At 47.4% G+C, this 21,980-nt stretch overlaps 1 protein-coding gene across 1 annotated transcript; it reads left to right on the top strand.

Annotated features, from left to right (window-relative positions):
- The first annotated feature begins 18,898 nt into the window (after positions 1–18,898).
- Positions 18,899–19,643, top strand: LOC100277551 (uncharacterized). The gene has a single exon (NM_001151078.1). It carries the CDS (start codon positions 19,004–19,006, stop codon positions 19,529–19,531), a length of 528 nt encoding a protein of 175 aa, NP_001144550.1. The 5' UTR covers positions 18,899–19,003; the 3' UTR covers positions 19,532–19,643.
- Positions 19,644–21,980: the final 2,337 nt, after the last annotated feature.

Genomic DNA, 21,980 nt, shown 5'->3' with positions numbered 1-21,980 from the left:
TGATGCTCATCATCAAGAGCTTCCGCCAAATCCTCAAACAAAGGAGGGGGAAGGACTACAAACCCCGCTCCAAAAGGGTGTGCTACAAGTGTGGTAAGCCTGGTCATTTCATTGCTAAATGTCCTATGTCTAGTGATAGTGACAGGGGCGACGACAAGAGGGGGAAGAAGGAGAAGAAGAAGTACTACAAGAAGAAGGGTGGCGATGCCCATGTGTGTCGGGAATGGGACTCCGACGAGAGCTCCACCAACTCCTCCTCCGATGAGGATGCCGCCAACATCGCCGTCAACAAGGGCCTCCTCTTCCCCAACGTCGGCCACAAGTGCCTCATGGCAAAGGACGACAAAAAGAAGAAGGTAAAATCTAGAGCCTCCACTAAATATACAACATCTAGTGATGAGGGTAGCTCTAGTGAAGATGAGGATAATTTGCTTACCCTTTTTGCCAACCTTAACATGCAACAAAAAGAAAAATTAAATGAATTGATAGGAGCTATTCATGAGAAGGATGAACTTTTGGATAGCCAATAGGAATTCCTTATTAAGGAAAACAAAAGGCATGTTAAAGTTAAAAATGCTTATGCTCAGGAGATAGAAAAATGTGAAAACTTGACTAAAGAGCTTAGCATTTGCCATGACATTATTTCCAACCTTAGAGCTGAGAACGATAGTTTAATTACTAAGGTTGAAAAATTAAATGCTTGTGACGATTCTATTGTCAGTCTTAGAAATGAAAATGCTAGTTTAAATGCTAAGATTGAGAAATTGAATGAATCTATTTCTAGCCTTAGAACTGAGAATGCTACCTTAATTTCCAAGGCTAAAGATTTAAATGTTTGCAATGATTCCATTTCCTATCTTAGAGATGAAAATGCCATGCTAAAATCTAAGATAGATGAATTAAAAGTTTCCAAACCATCTACATCTACTGTTGAGCATGTTGCCATTTGTACTAGATGTAGAGATATTAATGTTGATGTTATACATGATCACCTTGCTTTAATTAAACAACAAAATGATCATATAGCTCAATTAACCGCTAAAATCAATGAGCATGAGATAGAAAATGAAAAATTTAAATTTGCTAGAAGCATGCTCTATAGTGGGAGACGCCCTAGCATTAAGGATGGCATTGGTTTCCAACAGGGAAGTAATGTCAAGCTTAATGCCCCTAAAAGATTATCTAATTTTGTAAAGGGCAAGGCTCCCATGGTTTAGGATAACGAGGGCTATATTTTATATCCTGGTGATTATCCCGAACATAAGATTAGGAGAATTCATGCTAAGAAATCTTATTTTGTTTTCCATCATGCTTTTATGTATAAGAATGAGGCTTCTAGCTCTATGCAGTCAACCCATGTTAAATTGCCTAAAAAGAAAACTCCTACTGCATCAAATGAACCTAACATTTCATTTAAGACTTTTGATGTGTCTTATGTGCTTACTAACAAATCAGGCAAAGTAGTTGCCAAATATGTTGGGGGCAAACACAAGGGGTCAAAGACTTGTGTTTGGGTACCCAAGGTGCTTGTTTCTAACATCAAAGGACCCAAGACTGTTTGGGTACCTAAGAACAAGGCCTAAATTGTTTTGCAGGTTTATGCATCTGGGGGCTTAAGTTGGATAATAGACAGCGTATGCACAAACCACATGACAGGGGAGAAAAGGATGTTCTATGAGAAAAACGATGATCCCCAAAGAGCTATCACATTCGGGGATGGAAATCAAGGTTTGGTCAAAGGACTTGGTAAAATTGCTATATCACCTGACCATTTCATTTCCAATGTTTTTCTTGTAGATTCTTTAGATTATAACTTGCTTTCAGTTTCTCAATTATGTAAAATGGGCTACAAATGTCTTTTTACTGATTTAGGTGTTACTGTCTTTAGAAGAAGTGATGATTCAATAACATTTAAGGGAGTACTAGAGGGTCAGTTATACTTAGTTGATTTTAACAAAGCTGAACTTGATACTTGCTTAATTGCTAATACTAATATGGGTTGGCTCTGGCATCGCCGACTAGCCCATGTTGGAATGAAGAATCTTCACAAGCTTCTAAAGGGAGAGAACATTTTAGGACTAACAAATGTTCATTTTGAGAAATGTCAAGCAGGAAAGCAAGTTGGTACCCACCATCCACACAAGAACATCATGACAACAGACAGGCCACTGGAGTTACTCCACATGGATTTATTCGGCCTGATAGCTTACACAAGCATCAGTGGGAGTAAGTACTATCTTGTAATTATGGATGATTATTCTCGCTTCACTTGGGTGTTCTTTTTGTAGGAAATATCACAAACCCAAGAGACTTTAAAGGGATTCTTGAGACGGGCTCAAAATGAGTTTGGATTAAGGATCAAGAAGATAAGAAGCGATAATGGGACAAAGTTCAAGAACTCCCAAATCGAAGGCTTTCTTGAGGAGGAGGGCATCAAGCAGGAGTTCTCTTCTCCCTACACACCTCAACAAAATGGTGTAGTGGAGAGAAAGAATAGAACTCTACTGGACATGGCAAGAACCATGCTTGATGAGTACAAGACTCCAGACCGGTTTTGGGCTAAGGCGATTAACACCGCCTGCTACTCCATCAACCGGCTCTACCTTCACTGAATCCTCAAGAAGACATCGTATGAACTCCTCACCGGTAAAAAGCCCAATGTTTCATATTTTAGAGTCTTTGGTAGCAAATGTTTTATTCTTGTTAAAAGAGGTAGAAAATCTAAATTTGCTCCTAAGGCGGTAGAAGGCTTTTTACTTGGTTATGACTCAAACACAAGGGCGTATAGAGTCTTCAACAAATCCACTGGATTGGTTGAGGTTTCTTGTGACATTGTGTTTGATGAGACTAATGGCTCTCAAGTAGAGCAAGTTGATCTTGATGAGCTAGATGATGAAGAGGCTCCGTGCGTCGCACTATAGAACATGTCCATTGGGGATGTGTGTCCTAAGGAATCTGAAGAGTCTACACAAGCACAAGATCAACCATCATCTTCCATTCAAACATCTCCACCAACTCAAGATGAGGATCATGCTCAAGACAATGAAGATGAAGATCAAGAAGATGAGCCACCTCAAGAGGAGGACAATGATCAAGGGGGAGATGAAGTTGATCAAGACAAGGATGATGATCAAGAAATTCAGGGTCAAAGACCGCCACACCCAAGAGTCCATCAAGCAATTCAACGAGATCACCCCGTGAACTCCATTCTCGGTGACATTCATAAAGGGGTAACCACTAGATCTCGTGTTGCTCATTTTTGTGAACATTACTCTTTTGTGTCCTGTATTGAGCCATACAGGGTGGAGGATGCACTAAAAGATTCGGATTGGGTGTTGGCAATGCAAGAGGAAATCAACAACTTCACGAGGAATGAGGTATGGCATTTAGTTCCACGTCCTAACCAAAATGTTGTAGGTACCAAATGGGTATTCCGCAACAAGCAAGATGAGCATGGTGTGGTGACAAGGAACAAAGCCCGACTTGTGGCCAAAGGACATTCACAAGTCGAAGGTTTGGACTTTGGTGAAACCTATGCACCCGTAGCTAGGCTTGAGTCAATTCGTATATTACTTGCCTATGCTACTTACCATGGCTTCAAGCTTTATCAAATGGACATGAAGAGTGCCTTCCTCAATGGACCAATCAAGGAAGAGGTCTATGTTGAGCAACCTTCTGGCTTTGAAGATAGTGAGTACCCTAATCACGTTTACAAACTCTCAAAGGCGCTTTATGGGCTCAAGCAAGCCCCAAGAGCATGGTATGAATGCCTACGAGATTTTCTTATCACTAATGTCTTCAAAGTCGGTAAAGCCGATCCTACACTCTTTACTAAAACCATTGCAAAAGATTTGTTTGTATGCCAAATTTATGTTGATGATATCATATTTGGGTCTACTAACAAATCAACTTGTGAAGAGTTTAGTAGGATCATGATTCAAAAATTCGAGATGTCTATGATGGGGGAGTTGAAGTATTTTCTAGGATTTCAAGTCAAGCAACTCCAAGACGGCACCTTCATCAGCCAAACGAAGTACATTCAAGACATACTCAACAAGTTTGGAATGAAGGATGCCAAGCCCATTAAGACACCCATGGGAACAAATGGGCATCTCGACCTCGACACGGGAGGTAAATCCGTAGATCAAAAGGTATACCGGTCGATGATAGGATCTTTACTCTATTTATGTGCATCTTGACTGGATATTATGCTTTCTGTATGCATGTGTGCAAGGTTCCAAGACGATCCTAAGGAAGTTCACCTTAGGGCCGTGAAAAGAATCATGAGATATTTAGTGTACACTCCTAAGTTTGGACTTTGGTACCCCAAGGGATCCACTTTTGATTTAGTAGGATATTCCGATGCCGATTGGGTAGGGTGTAAAATTGATAGGAAGAGTACATCAGGGACTTGCCAATTTATTGGGAGCTCCCTGGTGTCTTGGGCTTCAAAGCAACAAAACTTAGTGGCTCTTTCTACCGCCAAAGCCAAGTATATTTCCACAGGTCATTGTTGTGCGCAATTACTTTGGATGAGGCAAACCTTTAGAGACTATGGCTACAAATTGAGCAAAGTCCCTCTCCTATGTGACAATGAGAGTGCCATCTGCATGGCGGATAATCCCATTAAACACAGCCGCACTAAGCACATAGACATTCGGTATCACTTTTTGAGGGATCACCAACAAAGGGGGGATATCGAGATTGCATATGTTAGCACAAAAGAACAATAACCAATATCTTTACCAAACTATTAGATGAGAAAACCTTTACCAAACTTAGGAATGAGCTAAACATTCTTGATTCTCGGAATTTTGATTGAAACATTGCACACATAACTCATTTATATACCTTTAATCATATCTCTTTTATGTCTATGACTAATGTGTTTTCAAGTGTATTTCTATGCTAAGTCGTAGATTGAAAGGGAAATAGAGTCTTCGGTGAATACAAGGCTTCCACTCCACTCTATCGGTATCATTTACCTTTCGCCGTCACTCCACACTACTCTTCGATTGGTATAATCTCCACTCGTATTTTATTTTACCAATGGAGGAGAAAGTAAAGAGGGCTCACAAAAGTCTCCGTTTTTGGTGATTAATGCCAAAGGGGGAGAAAGTATTAGCCCAAAGCATAAGGACCGCACCACCACCTCTCAAAATTTTAGTTGATATATTTCAAATTGGTATGATGATTTTCAATTGGTATATTTTTCAAAACTAGCATCTAAATATATTTCTAATTGATATATATTAAAACACTCTTGAAAGCTAAGAGGAGAATTTCATTCAGGGGGAGTTTTGTTTAGTCAAAGGAAAAAGCATTTGAAACAGGGGGAGAAAATTTCAAATCTTGAAAATGCTTCTCACAATCCTATTCATATACCTTTGACTATTTGCAAAAAGTCTTTGAAAAGATTTTCCAAAAGAATTTGCAAAAACAAAACAAGTGGTGCAAGCATGGTACAAAATGTTAAATAAAAGAAAGCAAACCATGCATATCTAGTGAAACTATAAATTGGTTTAATTCCAAGCAACCTATGCACTTACCTTATACAAACTAGTTCAATTCTGCACTTATGTATTTGCTTTGGTTTGTGTTGGCATCAATCACCAAAAAGGGGGAGATTGAAAGGGAAATAGGGTTTAACGTTTTCCCATCAATAATTTTGGTGGTTGAATGCCCAACACAAATAATTGGACTAACTAGTTTGCTCTAGATTATATATTCTATAGGTGCATAAAGGTTCAACACAAACCAATAAAAGATCAAAGTTAGGGTTCAAAAGGAAAGGAGAAAAGAAACCAAAGGGTGCCCTGGTCTGGCGCACCGGACTGTCCGGTGTGCCACCGGACAGTGTCCAGTGCACCACGACCGTACAACTCCGAACTCTTCACCTTCGGGTTTCTTTGTTGCTCTTGTTTGCTTGGCTTGGCTTTCTTTTCTTTCTTACTTCTTACTCTCAAGTGCTTTGTAAGCGAGGCAAGAGACACCAATTGTGTGGTGATCCTTGCGGGGTCTAAGTGACCCATGAGATTAAGGAAGAAGCCTCACTCGGTCTAAGTGACCGTTTGAGAGAGGGAAAGGGTTGAAAGAGACCCAGTCTTTGTGACCACCTCAACGGGGACTAGGTTCTTTGAAACCGAACCTTGGTAAAACAAATCACTGTGTCATCCCCTTTATTTTCTTGGTTGATTTGTTTTCTCCTCTCTCCTGGACTTGGATTTTATTCTAACGCTAACCCCAGCTTGTAGTGTGCTTAAAGTTGTAAAATTTCAGTTTCTGCCTATCCACCCCCCTCTAGGCGACTTTCTGAAACAACCTTCTCTTGCCTCCGGGACAAGAGTGTTAGACTCAACCTCGAGAAGTGTGTCTTTGGTGTCCCCCGAGGTATGCTCCTAGGGTTCATCGTATCAGAACGAGGTATTAAAGCTAACCCAGAAAAGATCTCGGCAATCACAAACTTGGGACCGATAAAAGACATTAAGAGACTTCAGCGGGTAATGGGATGCCTTGTGGCCTTGAGTCGTTTCATCTCGCACCTTGGTGAGAAGGGCTTTCCCTTGTATCGACTCTTGAGGAAGACCAAGTGCTTTGTTTGGACCCTGGAGGCTGAAGAAGCCCTCGAGAACCTTAAGAGGCTCCTTACCAACACACCCATCTTGGTGCCCCCGTCGAAGGGGAACCCCTCTTGCTCTACGTCGCCGCAACCACCCATGTGGTCAACGATGCGGTTGTAGTTGAAAGACGAGACGAGGGACATACCTTGCCTATTCAGAGGTCAGTTTACTTCATCAGCGTTGTATTGTCCGAAACAAAGACCTACTACCCACAAGTCTAGAAACTATTGTATGTAGTAGTCCTGGCTCGGCGAAAACTACGACACTACTTCGAGTCCAACCCAGTGACAGTGCTATCGCCCTTCCCTCTAGGGGAGATTGTTCAGAATAGGGAGGCCTCGGGTAGGGTAGCCAAATGGACGATCGAACTCATGGGAGAAACTCTCTCGTTCGCCTCTAGAAAGGCTATCAAGTCCTAGATCTTTGCTGACTTCCTAGCTGAATGGACCAATACCCAGCTCCCGACGACTCCAACACAGGTCGAGCTGTGGACCATGTACTTCGACAGATCGTTGATGAAAACAGGAGCACGCGCGGTTCTGCTCTACATCTCACCCCTCAAAGTACATCTGTGCTACGTCATACGGCTCCATTTTGCTGCATCCAACAATATGGCTGAGTACGAGGCTCTGGTCAATGGCCTGTGCATCACCATCGAGTTAGGGGTCAGAAGCCTCAACGTTCGAGGAGACTCCCAGCTCGTCATCGACCAAGTCATGAAGAATTCAAGCTGCCATGATGCAAGAATGGAAGCCTATTGCGAAGAGGTTCGGCGCATGGAGGACAAGTTCTTCGGCCTAGAACTTAACCACATCACGCGACGCTACAAGGAGGTTGCCGATGAACTAGCGAAGATATCCTCGAGACCAACCACAGTTCCCCAAACATCTTTTCTAGAGATGTCTACAAACCCTCGGCAGTATTAAAAGAGGCGTCCAAACCTGCTCCCGACACCGACACGTCCCCAGCCAGCGAGCCCGAGCCCATGCAGATCGATGGAGAGTAGGGCGGGGCCACTTCCAGCCTCAGACTAGTGGACCCCGTACCTAGAGTATCTTCTCTAAGGAGAACTCCCTCTCGGTAAGGCCGAGGCCCGGCGCCTGGCTCGGTGGGCACAGACTTTCATACTACTTGGAGAAGAGAATGTGTTGTACCGACACAGCCCCTTGGGAATTCTCCAGCGTTACATCCCCATCAGCCAGGGATAAGAGTACTCAGCAAATGCCCCGTTTAGCTGAAGTGGACTAGCTGTATGTGGGTTAAGCTGAAGCAGTTACTTTTAATTTGTCAGGTATTTATCATTAGTGGAAGCCAATTTTTGTCATAGAACTCAAGTTGATATCCCAAAAGCACCTCCTCAGAGAGGAAAGTACTAGAAACCATAGGTGTAGCCATCTTCATTAAACCATCAACATAAACATATTCATAGTATGTATAATCAAAGAGGATCCCAAGGCTGCTCTTAACCGTGAGCACGACTGATATACCAGTTTCTAACCCTCTATAGAGGTCGCACATTTTACCAATGAGTCGTGATCCCTTTTTTCCTTGGGTCGATCAAACCCTCAAACACTTCCAAGGTGAGTCAACAAGGTTTCACTATGTAGCCATTACAAAGATTCTCCTGGTGTGCAGCCGCCTGTTAGGTTTCACCAGTCGTACAAATTACTCCTCCCGAATGGGGTGACTAACAAAACCAAATTGAATGAACCTCGACACCCCACCCTTAGCAAAGCAAGCACTATGCCCCAACCCCCATTGACGGCACAACGGCAAAACAAACTACACCCCCAGATTCCTCCAATTAATCAGCTAAGGGCGTCCCATACCACCCTCATGGTTGTACTGTTTAGGGTTTAGGGTTTATGATTTTACTTTAACCAACGAACAGGTCCTTACGAAGAGGTACTCGAGAAACAGCCCGAGCCCCTAAAGTGCCACAAGCTCATCATCATATCTAGAATAAAATCATCGTATCATAAAGTAATTCTCATCATGTTCGTTGATTAAAGTAAAGCACTAGCATGTAGTTGATCATAATAGCCCAACCCAAAAAGTTAATCAAGGATAGGATAAATAGAACACTAGTCAATCCTTAGGTTACTCATGGTATGCGGGGAAGTGAACTATAAAGTAAATAGGATATAATAGGTCAGAGGACACTTGCCTTCACCAAACAGCTGCTGCAGGGGGTTCTCCTGCAATTTCCTCGGACTCCACGAACAGAACATTATCTAGGTGAGTACGAACATATATTCAACATTCTTGAAACAGAAAGGAACAGTACACCATACAAGGGAAAACATTATAAAAACTTGTAATACGAAATAGATCTCGCTCCTATGGTCACACGAGAAAAAGAAACGCCGAGTTCGAAGCTACGATTGATAAGTTATCTCGTTTACGTTATACAAATATGAACTAGAACATTTAATTTTACATACTTGTATTAATCGATATTTATCAAATGTAGATTAGAGTTATTACCTAGTTTTAATTAATCTTCTACATTAACAACTCTAGGTTAAATAAGTAATTTAATTAATATGAGCGATTCTAAGTGAGGCGAATTATGGTGCAAGACAAAGCGCGCGACGTGCGAAACAGTACGACAACAAGCGAATAGCACGCGCGAACGATGCGCGAACGACGCGTGGACAAACGCGACACACGAGAACTACAAATAGATGACACTTATATACTAAAAATTATTAATAAAAGAGTATTTAAGTTAATATTAACCCCGACGATATTTATTTATAAAAGCGCAAGTTAAAAACTATAAATTAGATTTAATTGGAACACTAATTTAATAACCATTAGCCAAACAAACATTTAATAAATTATTTAAAACATGTGACATTATGAAATAATACTTGTACCATGCAGGAGGCCGCTCGGCCGCGGGGTCAGGAAGCCGCTCGGCCGGCCGATTGCCGCCATGCCGTGGGCGGGGGCAGGGGAGAGAAGGGGGAGAGGGGGCACGGGAGAGGGGGAGAGAGGAGAGGGGCTACCGGGATATGGTTGGGGCTGCGACCATACGGTGAAAAACGTAGAACAACATGAAGACAAATGGAGATAGCTCACCGGAGAAGAAAGCCCTCGCCGGAGTCGAGGAGAAATCTATCAATTGACGGCGAACCAGAGATCGGATCGACGAATCGAAAGCACCAAGACGGAGCCCTCAACAAGACAAAAACAGCGGTACTCTCAGATTTCGCCAACGACGCACGGATTGAAAGTAATTGCTCGTCGAAGTTGGAACTGCCCTAAACTTCAGCGAGCAATTTCGGGAATTGTGGATCGAATCTGGGGAAACAGTTTTGATATTTGGAAAGGGATCGGCGAAAGAATTTTAGACATATATATATATATATATATATATATATATATCTAGGTTTTGAAGATATTTTATTTTTCAAAATAAATCAATTTTAAAAATTAAAATAATTCCAGAAAAAGGCTAAAATCGTATTTAATGTCCGAAAAATATCTCGATGGTTCCCCAAATTCTAGGAAAATTCCTAGCCATGACTTGACACCCGATGAACTCAAAAAACATATTTAGAGCTTTTGAAAATGTTTTTAAGCACCTCAAATAAATAGATTTTGGTTCTCAGAAATTAGAAAAATATTCAGAAAATGAAAATTTACCGAAAACTTCTAAAAGGTATATTAACATGTTACAAACACCTTTTACACTTAGGAACACTATGCAATAGTATGGATGCAACAACCAAAGCACCTCGAGGGCTCACGCTAATATATGACAAAATGGCTCTCCATTATTTTAGAAAAAAAGAAAAGAAAAGCAAGGAAAAGAGAAAGTAATACTTGAATTTTGAGAATAGAGAAAAGAAATTTTTACACCCCAAAATTCAGGATGTTACAAACATCAAATGAGTTTGCAAAAAACTGAGTTTAGAAGAAATAAAAGAACATATTATTGAAATAGAAAAGAGAGTCAAAGATCATATGGTAACAATGGAATCCATAATATAATCTCGAACTTATATTCACCTTTAGACACTTTATAATTGACATTTTTAATGTAGGGAGGAAAAGAAAGACTTAAGGAGGATGTGACTACATGACTTGTTGTGTTCGATTATGTCGAGCCTGACTTTGTTCTGACTCTCCAACTGAAATAGTTCCAACTGTTCTTGCGTCTCCATCCAACATAAAGAGGTTGAAGATGTCGCATGTAGGTACTAGTTGTCAGATGAATTTAAGCATTGATCAACAATTTTCTAGGCTACTACAAGAAGACAAAAACAGTACATGATAGTTCCAATGGTCCAATGAATATGGAGAAGGGTACTAAAAAACTTAAGAAGTGTGCTTTCAAAGGCAAGATACTTCATCTTGGTCTGAAAATATTGAAAGAAGATTGGGAACATCATCAGGTATTCATGACATTAGACGACTCTGAAGCAAAATATTATCTTTTTTCAATCGTTGATGCTTAGTTAGATGATGTTGTGTTGGTGTTGAATGTTGTGAAATCGGTACTAGAAGGTGATCATTAGTACCAGTCGAAGTCTATAACCGATAGTAAAAGATTGATATTTAGTATTGGTTCAAGCATTGAACTGGTACTAAAGTTTCTTTATAGTAACGAGCGTTCCAACCAAGACTAAAGATTGATGTCTCGGGTGCCAAATACCAATCTTCGTCACCGTCTCTTGTCGCCGTAACGGCGACTTTTCTTTGTCGGGTACCAGATGACTTTGCCGAGTGTCCGACAAAAAATACTCGGCAAAGAAGCCATTGTCGATGTACAATTCGTCGAGACCTCTTTGCCGAGAGTCACAGTCGACAAAGACTTTGCCGAGAGTTTTCTCGACAAAGCAGTTGTGTCCGATAGTGTTGAGAATCTGATATTGCAGCCGATTCCCAGCCGACGTAGATGTCCCATTCTAGAGTAATGTATTAGAAAATTAGTTTTTACATATTTGATTATAAGCCTTTAATTTACATAACTAGAGGAACAAAATTCAATTTCGGCGGCCATGAGCCGCCGAAAATAGGACCTATTAGAATACCCGTTTAGGGTTTGGGGTTTTCCCCGTGTAATTACTATCTCACCCCTCTGTAATGGGTCTGGCCTAGTTTACTCAGTCTATTAATACATCACCCAACCCCTGTTAGGGTTAGGGTTTACTATTCCAATATGGTACTAGAGCCAAATTAGGTTTCCTCCCTCTCTCTCCCCAACCGACCCTTCTCCCAGCCGTCGCCATCCCTGGAGCCACCGCCGCACCACCCCTGGAGCCACCGCCGCCCCTGGAGCCACCGCGGCACCCTCTCCTCCCTTCCTTGCGCAGGTCGCCTCCCTCCTCCTCTGGCCATGCCCCTGCCTTTCAGCCGGTCTTGCATGCCACCGGATCCACCGCGCAGACGCGCCCCCACCCGCAGTTACTGCGGCGCCCCCACTGCCGGTCCGCATCCACGCGCCGGCCTGCCTCCTCCTCAGCCGCTGGTCCGCCCCCAGCGCTGGTCTTCCTCCAGCTCCACGCTGGCATGCCTCCTCCCGGCCACCGGTCCGCCCCCAGTGTCGATCGTCCTCCAGCTCTGCGTCGGCCTGCCTCCTCCTACGCGCCGGCCGGCCTCCACCACGTTGGCCCTTCTCCGCCCGGCCATGGACCACCGTCATGCCACTACTCTGCAGAACGTCGGTGCCGGCGCGCTTGACGCGGCCGCCCATGCTAGAGCAGCCGCAGGACTGGCCCCTTTTGGCGCTGTCGTGGGTCTAGCCCCTACTGGCGTCGCCGCAGGTCTACCCCCTGCTAGCACAACCACCGCCGGCGTTGACGCACGCCTGGCCGTGCCCCTGGCCGTCGGCCTTGCCTAGCGCCACTGTTGCGGCCAGCGCACGCACCGCCGACCTCGTCCCCTTCGGGCTAGGCCTACCAGACTACCCGACGTGTACAAGCGCCCTTACCGGTCTGCTATCGCTGACCCGCCTCCCCAGGCAGCCGCCCCCAGGGTTCTCCACCACTCGTCCGCTTGTTGCCGATGCCACCTGGGCTTCCACGCCGCTCTCCACCGACTCCACCATGTCATTGGCCATCGCGGCAATCTAGGTTGCCCTGGCCGCCTCCCAGGAGCGCGAGCGCGCCACGTCCCACGCACTGGAACAAGAGCACGCCCTGGCCGCCACACTGACCGCCCAGATGGCCACTGCGCAGCGTCTAGCCATCGGCCCTCCTCCGGTTGACCAGGAGACACCCCCGCCCACCCTAGAGGCTCCTCATGCCTCTGGACTCGATGCTGACCACATCGCTGCTCTCCATGCCTAGGCGGCCGGACTACAAAACATCTGGTCCCTCATGTCCATCGTTCTGGACCCTGCGTCCTCCCATTACCCTCATTGGAGGGGGCAGGTCCTCCTCACCTTGCGGCGCTACGCCCTCGACGACCACGTCCTCGACGACGTTGCCACCCTGCCATCCCCAACCTAGTCCTTGATGGACTCTGTGGTCCTCTCATGGCTCCACGGAACCATCATCGTCGAGCTCCAGGACATCATTCGCGACCAGGCAGACACGAGCCACCAGGCATGGCTCACCCTCGAAGAACAGTTCCTCGGGAACTGGGACGCTCGCTCCCTGCACCTTGACGCCCAGTTCCACCTGTTCTCTCAGGGGACCTCTCCGTGGATGAGTACTGCCGCTAGATGAAGGGCATGGTGGACTCTCTCCACGACCTCGGCATGCCTGTCGTCGACTGGACCTTGGTGTTGAACCTTCTGCGTGGCCTCAGCCCCCGCTATGGCCACCTGAAGGCTCTTATCAAGAGGACCGTTCCCTTTCCCACATTCCATGTCATCAGGAACGAGCTTCTCCTTGAGGAGCTCACCATGGCGTCTAAGGCCCCTGCTCCAGCTTCGGCGCTCTACGGCGCTCCTCCCGGCGATAAGGCACCTTCAGGGGGCCAGGCCCCTCGCCCTCCGTCGATTGGGGCCCCTACCCGCCCCACACCTGTCGTCCCTGTGGTGGCTCCTCTCGTGGTGGTCCCCTCGGCCGGGGTGGCAGCCAGGCGTGGCTGTCATTCTATAACCCTTGGACCGAGACCATCGCCATGTGGTCGAGCCAGGCCCCACGTACCTCTCGTCCCCCGGTGCTGGCCCTCCTGACTGCGCCACCCTACGGCGTGCCTCCCACGCCTCCCTACGGCATGCCTGCATCGCATCTGGCTCCGCCCCACGTCTTGCCCCCGGGGACCCCCACGACGACTTGGTCCCCGCTGTCTGGAGGTTGGGACAACGCTTTCCTCGCCGCCACTTTCAGCACCATGGCGATGACCCCTCCTTCCTCCGACTGGGTGATCGACTCTGGTGCCTCCTACCACACCACTCCCACTACAGGCACGCTCTCTCGCTCCCATCCCCCCATTCCTCTCATCCTTCATCGATCGTCGTTGGAAATGGTTCCACTCTGCCCGTCACCTCAGTAGGTGCCTCGGTTCTCCCTGGATCGTTCTACCTCAACGACGTACTCATAGCCCCCCACATCACTCATAATCTTCTTTCTGTTCGTCATTTCACCACTGACAACTCCTGTTCCATTGAGTTTGACCCCTCTGGTTTCTCTGTGAAGGATCTGACCACCAAGACTCCCCTCGCCCGCTGTGACAGCTCGGGGCCCCTCTACACGCTCCGGCCATCCACCTCTGGTGCGTCTCCGCCTCCTGCCCTGGTCTCCACCACCTCCTCCACCACTTGGCATCATCGTCTCCGACATCCCGGACCTGACGTCATGACCAAGTTTACCAGTAGCCTAGATCTTTCATGTAGTAGGGGACACTTTGAAGGCCTCTGTCATGCTTGTCAGTTAGGCCGGCATACTCGTCTCCCATTCACCACCTCTTCTTCTCGAGCTGAGAAAGCTTTTGACCTGGTTCATTGTGATCTCTGGACCTCTCCTGTACTCAGTCTTTCTGGTTATCAGTACTATTTGGTGATTTTGGATGACTTTTCTCATTTTCTTTGGACGTTTCCTCTTTGATTGAAGTCCGACATGTTCACCACCCTCGCACACTTCTTCGCCTAGGTCTCCACCCAGTTTCACCGCCCGGTCCGTGCCCTGCAGTGTGACAATGGCCGCGAGTTCGACAATCACGCTTCCCGCTCTTTCTTTCTCACTCATGGCATCCAGTTGCGTCTCTCGTGCCCTAACACCTCTGCCAAAACGGTCGTGTCGAACACATGATTCGCACCACCACCAATATGATCCGCTGCCTTCTCTTCCAGGCGTCTCTCCCTGCCAGCTATTGGGCAGAGGCCCTGCACATCGCCACACACCTCCTCAGCCGTCTTCCCTCCAAGGCGGTGAGCCACCCTACTCCCTAATTCGCCCTGTACGGCACAGCCCCCACCTACGACCACCTTCGTGTGTTTGGCTATGCCTGCTACCCTAACACTTCTGCTACTGCCCCTCATAAGCTTTCTCCTCGCTCCACCCGCTGCCTCTTACTTGGCTACTCCTCTTACCACAAGGGGTATCGGTGTCTGGACCTCGCCTCCCACCGCATCATCATCTCTCATCATGTCGTCTTCGACGAGGATGTGTTTCCCCTTGTTGGCCCCTCCCCACCCACCGATCTTGACTCCCTCCTCGAGTCCGATCAGGTCTACCCCTCCTCCCAGGTGCCCCGCCTTGCACCGTTGCCCTCACCCCGTGTTGCCTCGACGTCGTGGCTTGTGCCTATTCCCGTGCCATGCGTGGCCCCATCAACCACGCCTGTGCCATGTACGGCCCCGTTGACCATGCTTGTGCCACGCGCGGCCCTGTCGACCACGCCTGCGCCTTGCACGGCCTCGCCGACCCCTCCTGCACCATGCGCGGCCCCATCGATGCTCACGGCTCGCTTCGCCGACCTCGCACTCGTCTACCACCGCTGCCGCCATGTCACTACCTCAGCACCTGCTGACCCGGGCCCGTCGACGAGCCCGGTGCGCTTCACCAACCCCACCGTCGTCTATCACCGCCGTGAGTCGGCCACGCCCGCAGCCCCTGACATCCCAGCAGACCACCCTGAGCCACCAGTGTACCACCGTGTCGCCATCCACCGCGACCCCGGGCACGTCCACCCGATGGTGACCCGGCGCGCCGCCGGCGTTCTTCGACCCATCAATCGGCTGATCTTGGCAGCTGATACGACTACCACTCCACCGAATGCCTCCCCGATCCCCTCCTCCGTTCGCACCGCTCTCACCAAACCACACTAGCGACATGCTATGGAGGAGTATGCGGCCCTCCTGGCCAACCACACCTGGGACCTGGTGCCGTGTCCACCAGGCACCAACGTGGTCACCGGCAAGTGGCTTTTTCGCCACAAGCTTACCTCGGACGGCTCCCTCGACCGCTACAAGGCCCGTTGGGTCCTTCGGGGCTTCACCCAATGCCCCGGAGTGGACTACAACGAGACCTTCAGCCCCGTCGTCAAGTTCACCACTGTTCGCACCGTCCTTTCCCTCGCCCTCTCCCAGGACTGGGCGATCCATCAGCTCGACGTCAAGAATGCCTTCCTCCACGGCACCCTGACGGAGACTGTCTACTGCAGCCAGCCCACCGGCTTCGTCGACGAAGCCCATCCGGATCTGGTCTACCGGCTGAACCGCTCCCTCTACGGCCTCAAGCAGGCACCGCGGGCCTGGTATAGTTGCTTCGCTTCCTACTTGGCCTCCATCGGCTTCGTCGAGGCTAAGTCGGACACGTCCCTCTTGATCTACCACCGCGGCGATGACAACGTCTTCCTTCTGCTCTACGTCGACGACATTGTGCTCACGGCATCCACCGCCGACCTTCTACAGCGCACGATCGTCTTCCTGCAGCTGGAGTTCGCGATGAAGGACCTAGGGCCCCTCCACCACTTCCTTGGCATCACCGCCGAGCGCCGACCCTAGGGTCTCTTCCTCCATCAGCGCTAGTACGCCATCGACATACTAGAGCGGACTGGCATGTTCGACTGTAAGCCCTGCTCCATGCATGTCGACACTCAAGCGAAGCTCTCAGAAGACGACGGGCCCCCGGTCACCGGTGCGACGTCCTACCGGAGCCTGACCGGCATGCTCCAGTACCTCACCTTCTCCAGGCATGACATAGCCTACGTCGTCCAGCAGGTGTGCCTGCATATGCACACTCTGCGGGAGCCTCATCTCACCGCTCTCAAGCGAATCCTGCGCTACCTCCGCGGCTCCCTCGACTACGACCTCCTACTCCGACCATCCCCGACGTCGGAACTCATGGTCTACACCGACACCGTCTGGGCTGGCTGTCCAGACACGCGTCGATCCACCTCCAGTTACGTCGTGTTCCTAGGCGCCAACCTCGTCTCCTGGGCCGCCATGCGGCAGCCCGTCGTCTCTCGCTCCAGTGCTGAGATCGAGTACCACACCGTGGCCAACGGCGTGGCAGAAGCCTCATGGCTACGACAGCTCCTCCACGAGCTCCACAGTCCCCTCCAGCGCGCCACCCTCGTCTACTGCGACAACGTCAGCTCAGTCTACCTCTCCACCAATCCCGTGCAGCATCAGCGCACGAAGCACGTGGAGATCGACCTGCACTTCGTCCGCGAGCGTGTCGCCGCCGGTGACGTTCGGGTTCTCAGTGTCCCCACCATGCTACAGTTCGTCGACATCTTCACCAAGGGGTTACCGTCGAGTGTATTTTTAGACTTTCGCTCCAGTCTCAACATCTGGACAGGATAGAGTTGTGACTACGGGGGGTGTTAGAATACCCGTTTAGGGTTTGGGGTTTTCCCCGTGTAATTACTATCTCACACCTCTGTAATGGGCCTGGCCCAGTTTACTCAGTTTATTAATACATCACCCAACCCCTGTTAGGGTTAGGGTTTACTATTCCAATAGGGCCGATGCCGCTGAAAGTAAGCTATTTTCGGCGGCTCCTGGTCGCCCAAAAAATTTAGCCGAAAATAACTAATAATTTTTGGTGGCTAGAGCTCGGTCGCTGAAAATAAGCTATTTTCGGCGGCGGACTCACAAGCCACCGAAAATAGTGGCCACCGAAAGTTTGCCAGGCTTATTTTCAGCGGCCCACACATGGCAACTAATCACACACTAATCAAACAAACACAATTACAAATATATGCTAATTTGGGTAGCAATTAATAATGGCCGCCGAAAATATGAAATAAAATACACAAAAAATTAACCTTTTGATTGAGAAGGACTCGACGGTGGAGTGGTGGCGGGAGGAGAGCTCGGCGGCGGCTGGACGACTGAAGCGGTGGGGTGGGGGCGGCGTAGCAGGCTCCGTGGCGCGACAGGCCGGGTGGGGCGGCGGGACGGGGCCGGGGCGGCGCGGCGGGCAGGGGCGAGGGCGGGAGCGGGGGCAGAGGCGGCGCTGCGACACGGCGGCCGGTGAGCGGGCCGGTGCGCGCGTGAGAGGAAAAGAGAGAAGAGAGAAGAAAGAAGAAGGTCGTCGGCAGCTGTTTAAAACACCTTGTTTTCGGTGGCCTGAACTCGGCCACCAAAAATAAGGTTTTATTTTCGGCGGCTGTGTCAGTGACTGCCGAAAATAAGGCTATTTTCGGCACAACAACCACCGCCGAGAATAAACCCTTATTTTCGGCGGCCGAGCCCTAGCCGTCAAAAATAAGGGTGGCTACCGAAAGTTATGTGCAATGATGTTGTGCGTTCCATATAATCTTCTTTTTAAGTAATAGAATAGACCTTAAAAAGCTGTCAAATTTTATAACACCAAAGCAAGATCATGTTCTTATGTATTATGTGAGTTTATGTGTTGTGTGAACTGAGTACTTTAGAGCAAAAGTGTCTGAATCAGGCTTTTGACTTGTGAGATAGGAGCAGGAGAAGATGGCGATGGAGCAGGAGGTGCGGCCGCCGCGGGATTGGGTGTGCCTGCCACCGGTGTTTTCTTCGATTTTTCCCTCCCGTGACCGTGATTACCAAATTGTGCGCATGTGACCTGAAGATGAAGCATTTCCTCTTATGCGTTTGTCTAGTTTAGGTTGCATTGAGTGGACGGCGTTAAATTTATGAAGTAAAATAAAAACGACTTCGTTTTCCTATTTGCATTCCCTCGTGATGTGCGTGAGTGAAAGAAACATGTAAGAAAAGCGACACAATGCACGCTACGCTACTCCTGCCGTGGCACGAGCTCCCTCAACCTCTCAGCCATTGCCTCGTCCACTACGGCGTACTCCTCTTCTTCAGTTCTTCCTACCACCAAGAAAAACACCGGTACACACTGGCCACTGCTATATATACCCCCAACCTCCTTCCCGCCATTATCCACCACAAGCAGGTAGCATTCAGCGCCATAAAGAACTTGGATTTCTCTGCTGACTGCTTCAGCTTGATAACAATAACAATTCATTGCTCGTCTCGAGCGCAGATGGATCGCGAGAGCGCGATGCAGGGCAGCAGTGGTGGCAACCCCGGTGCTGCCACGCAGGAGGAGTGGCTCTACCCTGGCGGCTGGCAGCCGGAGCAAGCTGTCGTGGACGGCGCGTTCCTCATGGAGCTGCTGGAGGACGCGCCGGTGGCGGACCAGCCGCCAGAGGACGTCGACCGGCTAAGCCGCGTCATCCGGTCCCTGGAGGCTGAGATCGATGGAGGTGGGCAGCCGCCCTCGGCGGTGGCAGACGCAGGCACGGCGGAGCAGGTCCTGGGAGACGTCCATATAGGCGCGCTGGAGGACTACCGCCTGCTGCCGTACCTTGGTAGCATCCCCAGCCCCTGCGTGGCCGAGGCGCCGTTGGAGCTCTGGACGGAGGTGCCGGCGGCGGTGGGGCATGGTATGGGCGGTTGGTACCTGGACGGCGACGGCGTCATGGTCGGGTACGAGTTCAGAGAGCAGTGCTTTTACGGCTACAACGAGAGCCCACACGTTGAGCAAGTGTACAGCCCCTTGTGGGAATGAATGATCAAATGTGAAACCACATATAACTATATGAATTCAAGCCTGAATGAATGACCAAATCTGTGAAAACGAAACGAATCTAAATATATGAATTGAAGCTTAAAATGTTTCGGAGCCCTTTCTGGCTTTCTGCTTTCATTTTATCAAAAGGTATTGTGAACTTGACGATCTTTCTTCAATTCATTATCTTACTAAAGGCTTAACCACAAGGCGATGTCTACACCTAATTTTGCACTCGCAGTTTTATACTGCTCCACATTATCAGTAACCTTACTTTCTTTTTTATTCGTTTACACGCTCTCGAAAACAAATTGATGTTATAGGATTTTTTTATGACAGAAGTGTTAAATTGAAATTATTCGGTCCTTAAATATAAAGTATGAAAGCATTAAGATTTGCTCTATCCCATGTGTCCTTACCTTTTAAATCTTATCTATACATCATTTTGTGCAGAATGAGCAGTCGGCAAACCAATAGCAATATAGCATGCTGAAATCTAGCCTTCGTCTCCAGCTCGACGGGGAAGAACTGGGAGCATCAGTCCCCTTCACGCTCATGCGAATACGTTTGCCGGTTTGCGTGAGTCGTGAATATGGCGGCAGGATTCACATCGGTGACAATTCCAATGGAACTCCCCCCTCTGTCTCGAAGCAGATGAGCAGACGTGTGGTGAGGGAGGGATGAAAGTGGAAGAGAAAGGAAGCATTATTGCTTTCCAATAAAAAAGCAGCGCAGAGGCGGCGGAGCCCAGGAGACGAGCAGGGGACCTGACCTCCAACCCTATAGTAATGCTATGTATAAAGTCACAATATGGAACAAGAAATTTATTTTGGTCAAAATAAATTTGTCTATTGTGTAAAAATTTGGCATATTTTTTTGAAACATCAAATTTGTCGTTAATAATAAAATCGATAAATTTAAGTCCAAATATATCACCGGATACAATCCAAATTTGTCATTGGATAATTATTGTGCGTGCCACAAATTTGTCGTGTACCTACGCAAGCTCCTTGATGTATACAACTTATCAAACACATCTACGAAATAAAATGGGAGTTACTTTATCATTTGTCTTGAGATAAAATTGACAACTAAGATTAACTCTCATGATATAACTGAAGCTTTTAATTTAGCCATCATTGTAGTGGCAAATTATTTTGATCTTTTGTTAGAGTTAATTAATACATAATTGTACGTGCAAGTTTTTTATAAATTTATTATCTATGCTATATACAAATTAGTATATGTATGTATATATCCTACGATATTTTTTCACATTTTTTCACCCTACAGTATTGGTGAATTGTCTAGCCCCTTCTATGCCATAATTATAGTTCCGTCCCTGACTCCTGGAGTCTCTATATGATAATATGACATAAATAGTTGGGATGTTTCTGCTCCAAAAAAACAACCGGACGCGAGCGCTCTAGAACGGAGCGGCTCCACTCTATTCTACTATTCAACCAAACAAAAAATGGAGCAGATACATTTTGCTTGCTAAACATAGAATGGAATGAAACATCTCTATTGTCAGAAACTAAAATGGAACCGCCCATTCCAGTTGACTGGCCAACTAAACATGGTTTCAGAGCCAATTGAGATGAAGCGATTTGGTCCAGGAGATTTCGGTGGAACAGATGATTAAACATTTGAGCATAATTTTTATTTTTTAGATCACTCAGTTTTATGTGGAACCAATCCAAACAACAGTAAATTAGGAGTGAAGTGGTTCCGTTCTACCGTACTCTGAAACCAAACATTATTTAAATGCACGTCCTACTGTTTCATTTTTTAGATGGTGGAAGTGGAACAGAACGAGATAGACTCGGACAAAACTCAGCTGTAAAAGGAAAGATCACACCCATCTCGGATCAGGCATGGTGCGCTCATAAGCATCTTGGCGCACCCGCTGATCTTTAGGGGTGTTTGGTTTGAAGAATTAATCCATTCTAGATGAGGTTGTATATCATTAGTTTATTTCACAAATTTGATGCAATGTACTTATTTCTCATATTATTATTAATTATTAGTCTATGAGGAATGAAATGGTGATGGAGTAACTCATTACAGCCCACAAATCAAACAAAAAGGAGAGGAGCGAGAAGATGTTATATTAATGTGGGCTTGACCCAAATTAATATTCAATAATAGTCAATGCTAAAGGCCCACTTTAATGCTATGGTGTATTAATAATTTAGTATCGTACTAAAGTTTAAGGGACAAATCAATCAACTTAAATAGGTGGACCATTGGTGCATCTATTGAGAAGTTGAGAAATGATAAAGGACTGCCACACGTGCTCGCGCGCCGTCGGTCGGGTCGGGCCGTGGCCGAGGCCGAGACTCATGTCTTGTGGTAGATCGGACCATGGTCCAAATATTCCTTCCTAATGGTTACGTATTTTGCTTGAAGTGATGACCATCTGTTACTGTCCATTTCCTGTCATACG

This window comes from Zea mays, chromosome 9 (genome assembly GCF_902167145.1).
Source record: "Zea mays cultivar B73 chromosome 9, Zm-B73-REFERENCE-NAM-5.0, whole genome shotgun sequence".
Taxonomy (NCBI): Eukaryota; Viridiplantae; Streptophyta; class Magnoliopsida; order Poales; family Poaceae; genus Zea; species Zea mays.
Note: the sequence above shows the minus strand (reverse complement) of the source record. Positions and strands in the feature narration are given on the sequence as shown.